At 46.3% G+C, this 17,894-nt stretch overlaps 1 protein-coding gene across 1 annotated transcript in view; it reads right to left on the bottom strand.

Moving 5' to 3' along the window:
• Positions 1-16,325, bottom strand: part of LOC311234743 (disintegrin and metalloproteinase domain-containing protein 12-like) — a gene marked incomplete at its 5' end in the record, with an annotated part of 240,247 nt that extends 223,922 nt beyond the window's left edge. Inside the window, 2 exon segments of the mRNA XM_084321986.1 lie at positions 3,901-4,040; positions 16,277-16,325. Coding sequence (XP_084178112.1) covers positions 3,901-4,040; positions 16,277-16,325 — 189 coding nt within the window.
• Between the last annotated feature and the right edge of the window lie 1,569 nt (positions 16,326-17,894).

Raw genomic sequence — 17,894 nt, 5'->3', positions numbered from 1 at the left:
GTCTAGACTGCCGAAAGTGCCGCGCGCAGCCCAGCATACCCCGGATGGCTGACATACCTCCCTGTCGCCTCCGACTCGGCGACAAGCCATTCCACTCCACAGGCATGGACTGTTTTGGCCCGTTGTATATAAAGAGAGGAAGAGGAACCGAGAAGCGGTGGGGTATTGTATTCAAATGCATGACCACCAGAGCGATACATATCGAACTCCTTCCGACCATGAGCACAGACTCATTCCTTATGGCCTTCCGAAGATTCACATCACGGAAAGGAAAACCGTCTACATTGTTGTCTGATCACGGGACAAACTTCAAAGGCGGAGAAAGAGAGCTGAGAGAGAGCTTCCAAGCTATGGGCCCAGAACTTAAGACCCACCTCGCTCCATCCCAGATTGACTTCCAGTTTAATCCCCCGAACGCACCCCACTTCGGTGGAACCTGGGAACGAGAAGTACGTTCTATAAAGACAGCCCCGGAAGAAGTCCTAATGACAGTCCTCACGGAGATCGAGGGAGTATTTAACTCCAAGCCCCTCGGCTACGTCTCCAGTGATGTAGCAGATGTCGACCCAGTCACCCCCAACACACTCTTAATGGGGCGGCTGGACCCCGCGCTACCCCAGACAATGTACAGGCCTGAAGAAGCGAACGGCCGAAGAATGTGGAGGTACAGTCAAGTGCTAGCTGACAAGTTTTGGAGCAGCTTCCTACTCCACTACCTACCGTCTCTACAGACCCGCCAGAAGTGGGTAAAAGAGAGAGACAATTTGACAGAAGGAACAGTCGTCATGATTATCGACCAGTCACTACCCAGAGCTATGTGGCCGGCTGGCCGCGTAAGCAAAGTGATCACCGGTGCCGATGGCAAAGTCCGAGCAGCTGAAGTGCTCGTCCAAGGGCGAGCTTACACACGACCCGTGGCGAGGCTAATAGAACTGCCCCGACTCCCAGACACTATCGATGACGACCATGACCCCATGACTTTGTGAGTTGACTGACCCTTACAGCGGACCTTGAGTGGTAGACAGTGCGGTTAATCTGTCTCTGCTTAGCTAATTAGGTGGGACTAATTAGGGGGCGGCTGTTGTGAAGGATCAGATTAAACCGAATATATATATTTATTTATGGATATATATTTAATGGTATTTGTATATCGTTTGATATCCCCTGTATATTCCTTGTACAATATGCACTGAATATCCCTTTAGTCTACTAACAGCCCATAATAGTTTCATTCTACCATTGGACGAGAACCTGGCGCCAGCAGCCATGCCCCTTGGTTCAAGTTCAATCGTGCCGACAAACATGTCGTTACAAGCCCGGTTCCGCGTAGGAATACGTCTGGCGAAATACGAATGGTACTATTTGTTCACAGCGCATATATATATGGCGCAAGTAAAGTAGAACTTTCTTTTAGTCCATTAGTCCTTTACCCTCCAACCTAGTAACAGACGCGAAGCCTCACCCACGACGCACGTGTGGTGCAGTAAGGCCTACTTGGCCTCAGAATAGGCATTGAGACATCGTGTGGATTAATAGTTGAATTGTCATAGTTTGGCACTATACCGTCGAGTGGGACGTATTTCTATTAAGTTAATAATAGTCTATTATGTATGGTGCATCGTTCGGTTAGAGTTATAAAGTGAGCAGTACCCCCATCGTTCCTGACGTTATCTGGAGTCTTAACCAGGCTGGGCAGACCACGTGTGGTGCTTGCATCCGAGGAGCTCCGGGCCAGGACGAGTGGACCTGTACATTGGATTACTTTACCCGGACGACGGCGAGCCTTCCACGGCTTGGATTATCTACATGCTTTGGGTGCTTTGATTATTCCATGGATAACGGCCAACACTGCTGAGTGTTGGAACTACCCCCCCGAGAGGAGTCCAGGTGAGACGGCGCTCTACCCCGAGTGAGGTCGCCTCACGTCTCTTCGTTGTGGACCGGCAGCTACCGTCCACCAGAGGGTCCAGCTGTATTCATCTGTGGACCGAGGTTCTGTGGGCACCGTGTTCAGCACTCTGAATTCTCCCAAGAAATCGTCGGCCAGATGGGATACCGCCAGCGGCTCTCCTAACCCCCCCTACTGTCTTACAACCAGCGGGACCCCCCCCCCTTTAGTGTATCCAGCTATAATCATAAGCTAAAGTACCATTGCTATAGTTCCCTAAAGAACCAGGTTGTATACTTGCTCCCTGCGTAACCAGAGATTGGACATTCAATGTTGATTTACCTACGAATACTCATTTGCCTTACAAGTGCATTTCAAATCATAAATGTCATTAAGTGAACGTCGTATATACCCTTTGCTATATAAAATATTCGATTTATACATTTGTGTGGACTTCGTTTCATCAGGTGGGAAAGTGTTCATCATATCTATATCATGTACTGGATGGCCAGAAGTTAAAGTACAAGCGGTAGTGGTTTAATAATACCATACTTATCAATACAGTCAGGGAATTGTACCCCTCAGTTACAGTTACTGAATGATGTAGCAATGTATTTCCAGCTAAATTGAAATAATAAACAAATAAAGGGTCTCAATTAAATATGTGGTAGTAAAAAGAACCTGTGGGAGGATTTCAACAAGATAAATGCGACAACAGTGCAAAATATTTCACTATAATATAAATTATAATATTTTATTTTTTATGCTGCCCCCTGTGCCTATGAAAATGCCCCCGCATGCCTATGCAGGCACGCGTGCCTAGGGTTGCCTACCCCTGCTCTAACAGGAGCACTCATTCAAGGGTACTACGACTATGCTTGCACCTCATGGTACCAAAGCACCTCAAAGGCACTAAAAACAAGATTATAAACATCACAAAACAAACTGGTCAGACTACTGCTTGACCTTACTCCTAGAACCCACCTCACCCCTGCCCATTTTGACAAACTAGGATGGCTTAGAGTAGACGACAGAGTACAGCAACTTGCAATGGGCCTGGTCTACAAGATACACTACACCACTAAGGTACCCATGTACATGTCGAAATACTTCCCAAAGGTCAGTGAATACCACAACCACAACACCAGAGGGAGTTCCATAAATCAAATTTGTATCCCTACCCACCTTCAAAACCCACCTACCCACCTACGGGAGGCTGCAATTCTAAACTGGCCCCCGTAAATGTCCAAACCCCCCCTCCCTATGCTTGCACCTTGCACCCCCCACCCCCTCCCAATGTAGTCTCCTCCCCCTTGTATGTATATATTTTCTGTTATGATCTCTGTTTAACAGGACTGTATATTTGCATATCGTGTATGTCACAAATCTATCAGCTGATAAGAGTTGTGCCCTTCCTGATGACTTGTCGTACAGAACTTGTAAGTCTCTTTGGATAAAAGCGTCAGCTAAATGACTAAATGTAAATGTATGTCATAAATGTCATGATATATCTGTATATTGTGTATGTCATTATGAATTGAAAATGGGGGACCCTGATGTATCTGGTCTGCATCCCCTGATGTCTGATGTCTCTGGTCTGCATCCCCTTAACAATTGTGTGTATTGAGCCTTACTGTATTGTACCCATTCTACAATCTGTTAATAAAGTTTTCAATCAATCAAGCCTATGGTGCCTCGGGGGCTTAGCTCGTACTAAACAAACAACAGAGAGCCTATTCAAAACAAAGGACACCAAGCTTGCGAGTAAAGAAACCACAAAGGGGAAGCAGCAGAGGATAAACAGAGCTAAGGAAGGGAATTACTATGGTGGAGAATCAAGCAGGCAGGGAACTAGACAGCAGGGGTGGTATGGGCAGGATGCGCACAGTGAAGCCAGGCAGACAGGCAGGCATCTCCGCTTGGCTGCGTATCAGCATTAGCTAGGCTGCCCTCTGAGCCAGCATATTAGCATGGAGCCAGGGCTGCATTGTGGCCGTGTTGTGGATATTTACCCTGGCCCGGAGCTGGAGGAGGGGTCTGCGCTCGTCGCCGTCCAACAGCAGGGGCACCGTGGTCCTGTACCGCTCTGGTTTACTGACAGGTCTGTGCCCCACGGCATGGCCTGGACCGCTCCCTGCAAACAGATCAAACCCTGGGTGAAGATTATTGACGATCAGTTAAGAGTGAATTATTTTAACCCCAACAGCCTCCATTAAGAATGACATTCACTTTACTCACTGGTTGTGGTACATTTTACAAAAGCAATATCCCTCAAGAACATTTTACTGTTCAGGTGTTGAGCATGTTGAGCATGCACAGCAAACCCCCGACACTTGCACTTAAAAGCCACAGGTTTCATGTATAACAAGCTATATAGGCATCAGACATATGAGTAGCCCACACATACTAGTATTACTAGAGAATCATCAATATTTCAAATGAACCAATAGCATTTCAGAGCCCACTGCGAAGACGGGCCACAGACGTACTGTGGTGTGAGACTGTGGGCTGAGCCGCTGGAACAGGAGAGCAGGGAGCTGTGTCCCCAAAGAGCCCCGGCAGTACGACCAGACACACAGCGAGCATCAATAATAGATGCCTTCACACAACTCACGAGGAGTGCTGTGGAGAGCAGCAGAAACATAAAAACTAAACAAAAACCTGCTAGTATTGGAAATGAAATTGGTCTCTACTCTCTCCCTTTCTTATTTCTCTTTTCTGTCTGCTCCTCTCGTCTGCTTCACACAGTCGTGTCAGAACTGAGGTATTGCTTTTTTCCCCCGACTCACTTTCTCTCTCCCTCTCTCTCTCTCTCTCTGAATTCAATTAAAATGTTGCTTTATTGGCATCCGGCGGACGGCGCGGAATGCTGTCGAAGCATATTAAAATACACACATGAAGAAAAAATACAATGTAACAATTAGAATAAGTGCATGGAGGATATACTGCATACTCTAGTCTCCATACATGAGATTCTAGTAAGATATAATCATATAAAGTACTACATACTATACATTCATTTACATTTCATGTATGAGATCATACTTCATATACAAGTCTATACTAGTCTAGCAACTAAATATATGATCTTTCTCTTTCTGTGTCACACACACTCTCCTGTCCACAAACAAAAATCTGAAAAGCATATGTGGCAATTATTTACAGTATTTGAAAACTGCCCCTGCATATACTACTATACCATACAAATATACTTGATCTATCGCTGGCCTCAAGCAGAGCGTGGGAACCATAATCAGAATCCTCTATGTTCTATCTGCAACCCCCCCCCCCCTCCCTCCCACAGACCACTGGGCCCTACTGAGCGCGCCCAGATGATAACAGGCCCAGCGGGGCTCCTGTGTGGCTTGAGTCGGAGTGATGGGAACACGGAGATGAGTGGAGGGATGGATGACAGGAGGGGGTGAAGCTGCGGAGGGGTAGGAAGATATTGTGTGATCAGTGCTGCCACTGTTCCTTATCTATTTTTGTACAATGACCCAAAAGCACATTGGACTCCTGGACCACTTCGGGGTCACTAGCAACTCTGCTTCGACAACTTAGCTACATCTAAAGTGTATGTTTGATTTAGCTACATCTAAAGTGTATGTTTGATTTAGCTACATCTAAAGTGTATGTTTGATTTAGCTACATCTAAAGTGTATGTTTGATTTAGCTATATCTAAAGTGTAGTTTTGATTTAGCTACATCTAAAGTGTATGTTTGATTTAGCTACATCTAAAGTGTATGTTTGATTTAGCTACATCTAAAGTGTATGTTTGATTTTGGACATGGTGCCTACACTACGCATACAAAATACACAGTAGACTGTTGAATGCCACTGGGTGTTGGACTGCTGCATGTGTTTAGTCTATTCTACTGCCTGAATGTATGAACTGCATTGTCTGCTGGCGCTATTTTTTAGGCCTATACGTCCTACCATGTAGCATCATTAATCTTGCGTAAAACATTGAATGTATTGAATGTACTGAATGTATTAGCTGTCATTCACGCTAGCAAGGACTTTCGCTTCCTCTCCTAGGCTGAAACCTGTACCTCGACCCAGTTTCTAACCACGAGTCCCGTGCCTGCCAGCGCTACCGACCGAGCCAAGTCAAAAGGGTGCGCATGATTTGACGAAGGGCGGTATCACTGAGGAGTGAGTTTAACCGCCTTCTCCAACTCTGTTACAACTATCCCTTTATCCAATCTAACAATGAATAATTTTTCTCCACATGTACACACCCATCCGCCTGGCCACACCCACATCCGCTCCTCTACATAAGCGGGGTCGTGGCCACACTAACAGCTCCTTCCCTATTTTCACCACCGTAAAGTGCCTGTATACACCACTTTAGTTTAGTGCCGAAATAGTTATTGGAAAGGAGTTACGTTATTGGAGAAAAGGAGCTGCGTTGACATTATATCTTTGTTTTCTCTCTCACTATTTTTCGAGGAAATACAGCGATAATGTCTTAGCCACCGGAGTGTCTAGAACAGGGGTGCCCAACCTTTTTTGAACCAAGATCTACTTTTTAATTTACCACCTAGCCGAGAGCTACCAGCCAAAATTGTATATTGTAAGCCGTCATTTGAGGCTTTATAAAAGCAGCATAATGAACACAAATCTGTAAGTGCCGAGTCCGACCTCATCTTAAATAACAAACAGCATTGCTTGTTGTAGTTAACAAAGAGAGGCAGAGTTGATTTAGCAAAAAAAAATTAAAAAAAAAATAATGTATAATCGAATTGTATTAATCGAGATCTACTTGAAATCAGCCCGTGATCTACCTGTCGATCGCGATCGACTGGTTGGGCACCACTGGTCTAGAAGATGATGATCATTCTGACCTCCACCGGCGCTTCGCATTAGGGGCTCGTGTCGCTGAGCAATCCCCGCCGGCATTGCATCCGGCTCTGCAGCTGGACACTTTGCTTGGGAGGCAATCGGCCGTGTGAGGGCTGACGGCCTCTCTGGGCGGGTGATGTTTTTTGCGACGCGGGCACCAGGTGTGTCAGTTGTGGGGGGACAACTACACAGCTTACGAAGGTCGGCTCCAGGCTAGGATCCTTTTCGCTGCCCCTTAGCGGCGTGGAGGGGGTTCTAGTCTGATGCCCCACGATAACATTAGCTCCTCCTCAAGTGAAGTCGTAGCTTTGTTTTCCTGGGACCTTGATTCCGAATCTGCGGTTAAATTCCCCGGGTCTCTGGACAAACGGATACCATCTGTCGCCGTGCTGGCCCCGCTTTTCAAGATGAAAAACACCCGGTGCGAGGCAGGTGAGCTTGGTGTTCGTTATGAGAATATCTCCAAGCTCAGGTCGGCTACAGCCTGCGTACAATGTGGTGCTTGCAGCCGACACCGCTGTGTCTGGTAAACACCGTTCTGAAGAGGGACGTTTGTTGCCTTTTTCCTTTTTTCTTCGGATAAGAAGAGGAAAAGACAGCGGCTGTCTGAAGTGTTGGCCTGTATTGCTTTTCTCACGTTGAACAGTTTTCATTAGTAGCCGCTTAGCTTGCTTCTGCGTTAGCTAGTGGCTAGCGATAGCCGGTATGAGCTAACTGTTAGCCAGTTAGCTGTTTAGCTACGACGTTAGCTGCCAGCTGCGCTCGGCTGGGAACGTTAGCTTGATGCTATCAGTTAGCCTAGAGTTAGCTGTTTAGCTTGTGCTACAACCATTGGCGTAGCCGTGAGAATAGCAGGCCCTGGCACTCTGACTACGACGTCATCTTTGGCAGAAGATGTCGTCGGGCCTGCGCCATGACCGGCTGCAGGAGGGGGCCGTCACGCCGGAGCGAGGCTCCGGCCATTGCTTCTTCTGGTCTTGCCAGCGAGAGGCCTTCATCAACGTGGTGGACCAACCTGTGTTGCAGCCTTTTGTCCTGCGTTCGTTGGTGCAGGTAAGGTGTCCATTGGACATTACCCCACTCTTCCTTCCTTCCCCTCCCGCATGTTTTTTGTTAATAACGATGTTTTTGTTTAACAAAACATATGTTACTTCACTACATTTGGAGATACGACGTGTGCTGTGTGAAAATTGTCTTGGTCGCTTTGTATAGCTTGGGTTAGCGTTGGCCAAGGCTTATGCCTTTCTCTCTACCTAGGAACAGCGTTGTTTTTTACATGAGTTTTTGTTGTATGATGAGAAGTTGTGTATCTTCATGTAACGTTTAGACAACATGGCTGAGCCCACAACTGGCTTGGTTACCCTACAATGCTCTGCATAGTGGCATATGATCGAGGGCTGAGTCCCTCTCTTAGCTTGTTATTCTTTACTTGAGGGTAATGATGAGAATAACAAGTGGCAAGTTTTTTTCACACATAAGCAGAGCTGTGGGAAACCTGTTCAAACAAGGTCTTCGGCTGTGCTGGCGTGCATGATGTAAAGCTTTTACTCTACACATTTGGCGTCGTATCAGGGGTAAGGTGGTGAGGGGTGGGTGAAATTATTCCCCGGTTTGCCCCTGCCCCCCCCCCCCCCCCCCTCGCCTCAAATATGATTTTGTTTACAAAATGTGTGTTGATTCACTATATTTTTGGGGATACGGTGTAAATCCCTCAGCTTCTGCTGGGGTTGTGCTCTTGCTTAGAGAGAGGCAATTTCTCTGAAAATCGTTTGGTTGCTGTCATGTAGACTTAGCAAGGCCTGTGACCAGCACTTGATTCAGGACTTATGTCTTCTCTCATCATAAAAAACGGCGTTCCTCTTACAGTAGTGAGAGTGAACGTTTGCCCTTTTTTATTGTGATAGAGGGTTGTGTGTATCGTATTCACGTTAAGTAAATGTGGCTTTGAATCCACAACTGGGTTAGGTGGGCCGCCAGGAGCAGCGCATTCACGTTCTGTCCATCTTGGTGCCGCCCTCTGTGATGTTCTAGATCGACACGCGTACCCCCCTCTTAGGACTGGGGATGGCGGCATGACTAGGACGCGGGACTGGTTCTGGTCACGCCGGACCAGGTCTGTTAACCCGTTGTTCTGGTACCCCGAAGGACTTTGTGCTTTTCCGGGGGGGAAATGCCGGGTCGGTCTGGGCTTCGCTGGGATTGATGTTGTGGATGTGTGTGTCATATGTATGCCATTACGACTTGCCCATAACATTGACGTGCTTAGTCCATACTGTGTTGTACCTTGCGCTGTGTTAGGGGGCCTGGTCCTTCTCCATTGTTTCACTCCTCCCTCCCCCTGCTGGGCAGGGATGGGAGGGGGCTGTCGAGGTGGTTGCTGTCAACCCCTCTAGGCATCCCTGTGTAGGTCCCGGTCCGCCAGGCCCAGGTCCGGACTCGTTCCCGTCGACCTGTTGGCCTGGGTTAACCCTTTGAAAACTGAAACACTTTGTTTCTAGGTTTTTCTTGGTGGGTTAAGGGAACAACCGCCTCCTGTTAAACTAAACATAGGGAGGTGGTTGGTTCTCCGGTGTGTTGGTAGCAGAGTCGACTCTCGAGTTGAGGCCGGGCTTGACCCCGTCTGCCCGAGAGTGTGCCCCCGCATCCAACCAACTCATATCCCTGGACAGCTCAGTCAAAATCTTTAAATATGCAGACGACACCACCATCCTCGGCCTGATCACAGACAACGACGAGACCTCATACCGGCGAGAGGTGGACAGAGCAGCGAGATGGTGCTCAATCAACAACCTCCTGCTCAACACCTCCAAAACTACAGAAATAGCCATAGACTTCAGATCTGCCAACAAAACACACAAACTCCCACTATCAATCACTGACCAATCCATAACTCTGACGGACTCACTCAAATTCCTAGGCACCCACATCAACAATAACCTAAAATGGGACACCAACATCACCTACATTACAAAAAAGGCCCAGCAGCGCCTGTACTTCCTCAGGCAACTGAGGAAGTACAGGGTCAGACGCCACCTGCTGGTCCAATTTTACACCGCCATCATACAAAGCATTAGGGCTGACCTTCGAAGCTTTTTTTGGCAATCGAAGCTTCGGGGCCGAGCTTCGATTTTAATTCGAAGCTTCGAAAAAAATAAAAAAAATAATTTTTTTTTTTTTATTTTTTTTTTTTTAATATTCTTTTTTATTATTTTTTTTGTATCTTATGTTGTGGGACTTGTACAGCACTTTCGTAAACTTTGTTGTTTTTAAATGTGCTCTATAAATAAAGTGGGTTGGATTAATTAATTAAGTAGCCCCTTTCGTGACTGTGACGCATCCAACAAGGTTTCACTCGGCTGTGTGATTTAATTCAAGGTGGATCGCTGTTGTCGTTTGAACAACTTCAGATTTCATGGGAACTACCAATCCCCCAAATCAAGAATGTTTAAGATGAATGAAGTAAGATTTTGATTATTTGAAATATGGCCTGTGTAGACTAAACTATGCACAGAATTATGTCAGTCTACAAGGTCCGGATTCTACATGGTCCGGCAATGTAGACCTTGTAGACTCCACTACAGACTAGGGGTGGACGGTATAAACGGTATACGGTATAAACGGTATGAATTTGCTCTACGGTATGGATTTTGAGTATACCGTGTAACCGGTAGTGCAGCTCTAAAATAGCAATGACGTCATGTAACCACAGCGCGACTATTTCACTCGCATTTGCCCCTAAAAATAGATAGAATTAGTCATAGATAATAGATATGTGCGAACTGGAAAAAGTTATTTAGGAGGCTTCGCGCAGTGGGCGTGCCAGCCCCTACCGCACGCATGTAAACACGGGTCTAGTAGTCTAGTGGGACGGGACACGGGAGCTGTCGGCGTCTCCCTGAGCTAACGTTAGCTTAGCTACCGTTACTAAATGACCCAGTCAACTATTCACTTTTAGTTTAATACATGATGGGGCATTGTCTAACCGAACGGTATCTAGTCGGCCAGCTACCGATAGCTCCTGACATCAACAAACGCTCCACAAAGTCTAGTACTAGAGACGTGTATGCTACCTGTTAGCTCACGTTAACGCAAATTAGTTCACCGTTCAAAACGAAATGTCCCATTGAACTAAATAATTCACTGAGGCATTGTATTAACGTTATATATGCAGTAGCTACAGATAGCTCGTGATATCAATGTCTTATAACACTGATTCGATGCGTATTCGAGCTGAGGGCTTGCTAACGTTATAATACCAATACAATAGGGTCCAGGTGCAGCGCCGGAGAATCCTGGCCGTAGCTCTGCTCGAGGCTACTAGAGTATAGGTCCAGGTGCAGCTCCGGAGAATCCTGGCCGTAGTACACAGACAGTGGAGCTTGTTGCGTGGTGGCGATGTCTCGCAGATAATACCAGTACAAGTCTAATTATATAATATATATATTTTATAAAAAAAAAAAAAAAAAAAAAAAAATTATATAAAATTAAAAAAAAAAAATTATCAAAAACGATGATACCGTGATATATACCGTTACCGTCTATGCTTCAAATTATACCGTGATATCAATTTTAGACCATACCGTCCACCCCTACTACAGACCAATTATCAGTGAATGTTCATGCATTTTTAAGAAGGGCAACTTCCACAAAAAACAAAGAACTCACCAAAACATCTCAGTAGCACCTTATCTAAATGTTATATTTCATATATGGAGATTCATATTTATTTATGTATTGCATGCATTTCTACATTTTATTTCCTATTTTGTTTATTCATCCCAGTATCTTTCTTTCTTATGTGTGGAATTCTACAAGGCGCGCCCACACACACACACACACACACACACACACACACACACACACACACACACACACACACACACACACACACACACACTTACATTTAGTCATTTAGCTGACGCTTTTATCCAAAGCGACTTACAAGTTCTGTACGACAAGACAGCAAGAAGGGTACAACTCTATCAGCTGAGTAACAATGTTCATCAAGTGTTGCGTGTTACAGTGTAGGTTAGTTTATTAGGACAAGTGCATGACAGTAAAGTTAGTCACGGTTAGATTTTTTATTTTTTTTTAGAGGCTTTTAGAGGCTTTAGAAGCTTCGAAGTATTTAAGACAGCCCTACAAAGCATACTCACCTCTTCAATAACAGTCTGGTACGGTTCCGCACAAAAACGATCCATACAAAAACTTCAGCGCATCTTCAACAAGGCCTCCAAAATCACAGGATGTGACCTTCCCTCCCTGGACTCCATCTTCATCCCCCGCACAACCACCCACGCCAGAAAAATAGCTAAGGACCCCTCACACCCAGCACACCCCGTTTCAGCCCCTGCCCTCAGGCAGGCGCTTTAAGTCCATCCTTTCCAAAACCACCCGCTTCAAAGACAGCTTCTTCCCCACCGCCATTCGGACCCTGAACTCCCTTGGCCCCCCTCTCCCCCTTCCGCCCCCACACTATCCAAGCTCCTGACCGATGGACTAGATTCTTCTGTGTGTTTATGTGTTTATGTTGTGCTATGTTGTGCTGTGCTGTATTTATGTATTTATTGTGTCATGTTGTACTGTATTATGTATCCACCCTGGCCTGTACCGAACAAGAATACCACCAACCTGGTTGCGTGGCAATAAAGGAAACTTGAACTTGAACTTGATCTTTCATGACGTCTGCCAATTGTGTCGGCCTCTCCTTTGAACCTCGACCCCGCTGGAGGGGTCGGGTTTGTTGAGGTCATGACATGGTGCACAGCATACCGAACACCCCTTCCGCCGGGTACTGTTCTTACAGTAGACCCTTTAGGCGTCTGTCTAGTCTGCAGTGCTCCAGGCACAGGTCGAGTTCTGGCCTGTTGCCTGGATTGAGGGATCAACCCCCTTGGCGGTTGTCTCCCCGGCGCGCCGTCTGGCCCCACAGTATTGTGGGGGGGTAGCCTCTTGGGGCTTACGTTAGGGCTGGGCGATATGGCCAAAAACGTTATCGCGATAAAATTATAAAATTATCTATATCGATAATTATCGTCGATAACAATCGTCAAGTTTAATTAACTTCTTATGCCCGGCGCCGACGGACAGGCTATTAAGTCCACGCACGTTCTTCTACGCACCAGTGCATAGATTATTATATTCCACCAGGGGGCAACCTACCGCCACTGGATCATAATATGCATTATAAGAATGGAACTAACAGTTAGCCAGAGTAAGCGGTGTATCCCACGACAATGTACTAACTATCACCCTAAAATACTCCGTTCCGCCCCAATACATTGCAACGACGTCCACCGCATACCCCACACTACTCTAACCGTGGCCTCAGAATTCACGCCACACACCCACTCCGCACGTAAACTATAAAATAGCGGCGTGCAAGCTAATGATCCTAGCCAGCCTTGTTTACTACCCAGACTCCCAGAGGTGCACCGCGGGTCTCCTTCGCTGTCGCCATCTCCTTCACTGATTGGTTGTTAGTGCGTGTGCTCATATCCAAGCTTGGAAAATCGATATATCGAAACTTTGCGACCACGTTTCATGTTTATTTCGAGGAAATAATTTATCGCAATAGTTATCGTTATCGTTTTATCGCCCAGCCCTAGCTTACGGCCATGCCAACCTGGACACACCCGATCTCGTCAGATCTCGGAAACTAAGCAGGCTCAGCCCTGGTAGTTCTTGGATGGGGGACCCCCTGGGAATACCAGGTGCAGTAAGCTAGAGTGCTTCAGAGCGGCGTGCCAGAGGGGGGAAGGGCCTACTCTTGATTTATGCCCTGTCCGATACGCTGGCGATGTGGGGGGTGGTGTCATCAGTGACCGTCTGGTGGGGTCCCGATGCTACAGCATCGTTGACCTCACCGGGCCCCCTTTTTTCAGGGGGTCCTGGCCCTCAGGCTGTTCCTAGGGCTGGGTCCTCCTCCGCGCTCCGCTGCTACGGCCTTGCCACGGGGTTGGTTTCTTGACCTTGACCCTGTGATGTTGGGGACTGTGACTGGGGTGTTTTGCTTCCCGTCTATTCCCTGGTGGCATGTGGGATGCGCGCCTGAGCGGTCGCGGGTCCTTCTGTGTGAAGGTAAGTCCCACGATCTGCTCACCCTGTGTGTTTGAGGTGCTAAACCCTCTTCGCACAGTCGGATCCGATTCCCTCCCGATTCCCTCTAGGGGGGTCCGGGGGCTCGGGTCCTCCCCGGTTCTGATGATTGTGAGGGGCCTCAGCGGGTACATCTGTCGAGCTTCCGCTCTGCTCAGCTCCTGTGGTCTACTAGAGAGCAGAGCGTAAGCTATACGATAATATAACATACGGTTATCCTATAACCATAGTTATATGAGTATAGCGAGGGCTCTGCTCTGACTCACTGAGGACCCCGTGGTCTTCGCCTTCGGTGGTGAAAGACTTGGGAAGGAGCTGTTAGTGTGGCCACGACCCCGCTTATGTAGAGGAGCGGATGTGGGTGTGGCCAGGCGGATGGGTGTGTACATGTGGAGAAGAATTATTCATTGTTTATTGGATAAAGCGATAGTTCCACTAGAGAGCAGAGCGCTCGCTATTTAAGCATTACATCACACACAGGAGTGGTTTGTGACCAATAAACCATGCCTAGGGGTGGTTGTTAGGCCCGAGGCGCAGCCGAGGGTCGTTAGACCCCCCTAGGCATGGTTTATTGGTCACAAATCACGACTGCACGTGGTGTAAAGCTTTTATACAACTGCCAGATTCATCCAACCTTATTTCTATACAATAAACACACATTAATCGAAGATTTATTGAAAAAACCATCCGCCAGAAAAAGTAGTTCCCACAACTCCATGTGGAAGCAGCTTGAAGTGCATCCAACCAAACTAACACATCCAACTGTGTATTATTGGAATGATTGAGAGAAGTTGCCTCATGTGGAAGCAGCTTGAAGTGCATCCAACCAACTAACACATCCAACTGTGTATTATTGGAATGATTGATTGAAAATTTTATTACCAGATGCAGAATATAAAGTAGGTAAAACAAATTAAAACGTTTTCTTTGCCCTATAGGAAAAAAACGTTTTCTTCGCCCTATTTTTTTATTTATTTCTTTTAGCCTAAACTTAACCAGTTGGAAACCAGGGGTACAGTAATAAAATTAGCAATCAACCAATCAATCAATTCAATAGACCATGCTCACTTAAAACAGCGCTGCTTCTCTCTCAGTCTGACTCCCCCGCTGTTGCAGACAGGAGTGTGTGTGTGTGTGTGTGTGTGTGCGTGTGTGTGTGTGTGTGTGTGTGTCACAGTGTGTGTGTGCGTGTGTGTGGTAATGTGTGTGTATGTGTGTGTGTGTGTGTGTGTGTGTATGTGTGTGTGTGTGTTTGTGGGTACGCCAGCGACAGTGTGAGAGAGAACGCTGCAGTTAGTAGAAAGTAGGAAGGAAGAAATTTAAATCAATCAATTAATCTATCAATCAATCCGCGATTTTTCTTTTGTTCTAGATTGAGTCAAGACCCATCAATTACATCATCCAACATTGTTTAAAGGACTAACACATTCCCCTTGACAGAATCGCTTCATATTTAGTCGTTATGGTGCTTTCAACATAACCATTTATTGTCCGCGATCTTGTTTTCTCCCGGAGTGAGCCGGGGAGGGTTATGTGATTTGGTTGTGGGCGGGTCCTGAGCCCAGGACCGTGGATTGTTGCCAATAAAGACGTGTGAATGGCCAATCAGAATCGAGAAATTTGCATGCCGTTGTATAAACTCATATAACTATGGTTATAGGATAACCGTATGTTCTATTGATAACAATAACACACTGACAGGTGAGACATGTTACTCTATTGATAACAATAACACACTGACAGGTGAGATATATGTATATCGATTACAATAACACAATGTGCATACACATAGCCCCCCCTGGTAGCCTATTTACAGGTTCTATCCTAAGTCAAACTTAGGATAAATATATATAGCTAACTAAATATACTCTTTCCGACTTGCAATACTCCATATACTGAGTCCTCTGGTATAAGTAAACAGATTAATCGGCATATCAATAAATGTGAAATATGCATATACAAATAAGATGCCAGTGAACTAGAGCTAGTAGGGTTGAGGGGAGGGGTGGGAGGCGTGGGCTGCCAGAGGTGATTAACTCCACTATCACCAAAGACAGACTGTGGGAATCCAGCATGGTGGAATGCTGGTTCTCTGATGTTCTCCAAACCCTCGAGGAGGAGTATACTGGATAGCAGCCCGGGTATGCAAAGCTGAGGCTAGAGCTAGTGGATAGTAAGAAAGTGTGACTATGTGTGTGTTTGTTTCTGTGTATGCATGGATGTGTTTTTCTCCGTATGTTTTTGTGCTGTATTGTATGTGTTTGTATGTGTCGTAATGAGGGGAGTGATGCATAGAGATGAGATAACACACACGTGTGTTTGTGTGTGTGACTTCGTACACATGTGCGGTGCCTCTACCCAGGGCTCAGTAGGGCTGCGAGGGTCGATGCTGACAGAATTAATCTTTGTTTACTCCCCCCGGGCTGGGCGCCTTCAGTTTTCACTTGCTCTGACTTCACTGAGCGACGACTCTAGCAGCACCGCCGCCGCCATCAAGTGCATTTCTGCTGACATCAAATAATTTGTCTGACTCACCGCATGGTCCCTAAACACCCCCCCCCCCCCCCCCCGAACAAGGGCGTGTATTTGTAATGGGACCCCCTGTTTTTAATGGGGTACTCAAACGCACACTTACAGTAGTGTGTGTTCATTCTAGTGGTGCGCGAAAACCGCAGTGGATCGGGGAGGTGGGGGGCTGCCTAATGGAGGCCACCGGCTGCAGCTGTAGTATCATTAAAAGGTGAGCTATAAAAAGACCGTCAAGCAGACGTCTTCCTAATAAAAAGCTTTCAACACTTCCACCGGTTGAATTCTCCGAGTGTGTTTGTGTTCATTAAAATAATGCCATTGCAGAGATGAGTGAGTGTGTGTGTGCATGCATCAAGTGTGTATGCCCTTGTGTGTATGGGTGCCAAGCTGCAAGCGGGGTGAAAATTGAAGACTGCGTTTGCGTGCAACCTTCTATCATCACTCCCCGAGCAGAACATTCCCTTGGAATCAGGGAGAAATTTGACTTTCATGATCATTCTGGTGCGCTTGATCCTCCTTGGGAAACTTTGGAATTCTAAATAAAGCAAGGGGTTATTCCCACAAGCTTTCTGGTGAGCCGTGTCGATTGGTAGGCCGACCACAGTCATAATTCAAAGCAGGGGGAAATCAGTTGCAGACCATCCATGCTAAAAACCCAAGTCTGCTTGGCAATCGCCCAACATTTCACTGCTCCCACCATTGCTAGCTTAGCATGGTAGACCTCCTTTACCATCAAATGCAAGGTGTTGGTCTAGCGAGAAAAAAGCGCTATCTCTTGAAGTGTTCTGCCATTGATTGATTGATTGAACATTTTATTAACAGATTGCAGAATGGGTACAATACAGTACAGCTCAATACACACAATTGTCAACAGGGGGGGTCACTCTCGCAATTTTGAAGTCCTTGGGGACGTGTCCCTGTTTTATGGAGAGGTTTATTATGTGTGTGATGACTGGGGTGATGGCGGCTGCTGAGTCTCTGAGGAATTTGGAGGGGATGTTGTCATGGCCAGTGGCCTTGTTAGGTTGGAGGAGCTCAGTTTTTTTAGTACCTCATCTGTTGTTACCATTTCAAGTTTGAAGTCGTCTTTGCGGACCCCTAGGTTTTTGTAGTATGCTACTATGTGTTCTACCCCAAAATGCCCAGAGTGGGAGGGTCGTTTATTAACCAGTGTTGTGGCTATGTTTGTAAAGAATATGTTTAGGTATTTGGCCACATCCAGTTTGTCTGTGATTTCTGTCTTTATGTTTATGTTTGTAAATCTGGTTTTTAGTTTTTTTCTGCAGCCTACAGTAGTTGGTTGTTGAGTAATTTCCAAAGTTCGCTGGTTTGTTTTTGTTTTCCTCAGTTTTGTCATTGATGACATTTTTTTTGCGGTTTTGATCAATTTCTTAGTCTGTTTCTTTGAATTTTTTTGTTCAACCACGTGGGCTTGGAGTTCACTGTTTGAGCTTTTGGTAAGCTTTGTCTGACTTTTATGAAGTTCCGAGCATTTTTTGTCTCTGGTTTTCATAGCGGTCAGTATTTCAGTGT

Source organism: Notolepis coatsorum (genome assembly GCF_963971535.1).
Source record: "Notolepis coatsorum genome assembly, chromosome: 9".
Classification (NCBI taxonomy): Eukaryota; Metazoa; Chordata; class Actinopteri; order Aulopiformes; family Paralepididae; genus Notolepis; species Notolepis coatsorum.
Note: the sequence above shows the minus strand (reverse complement) of the source record. Positions and strands in the feature narration are given on the sequence as shown.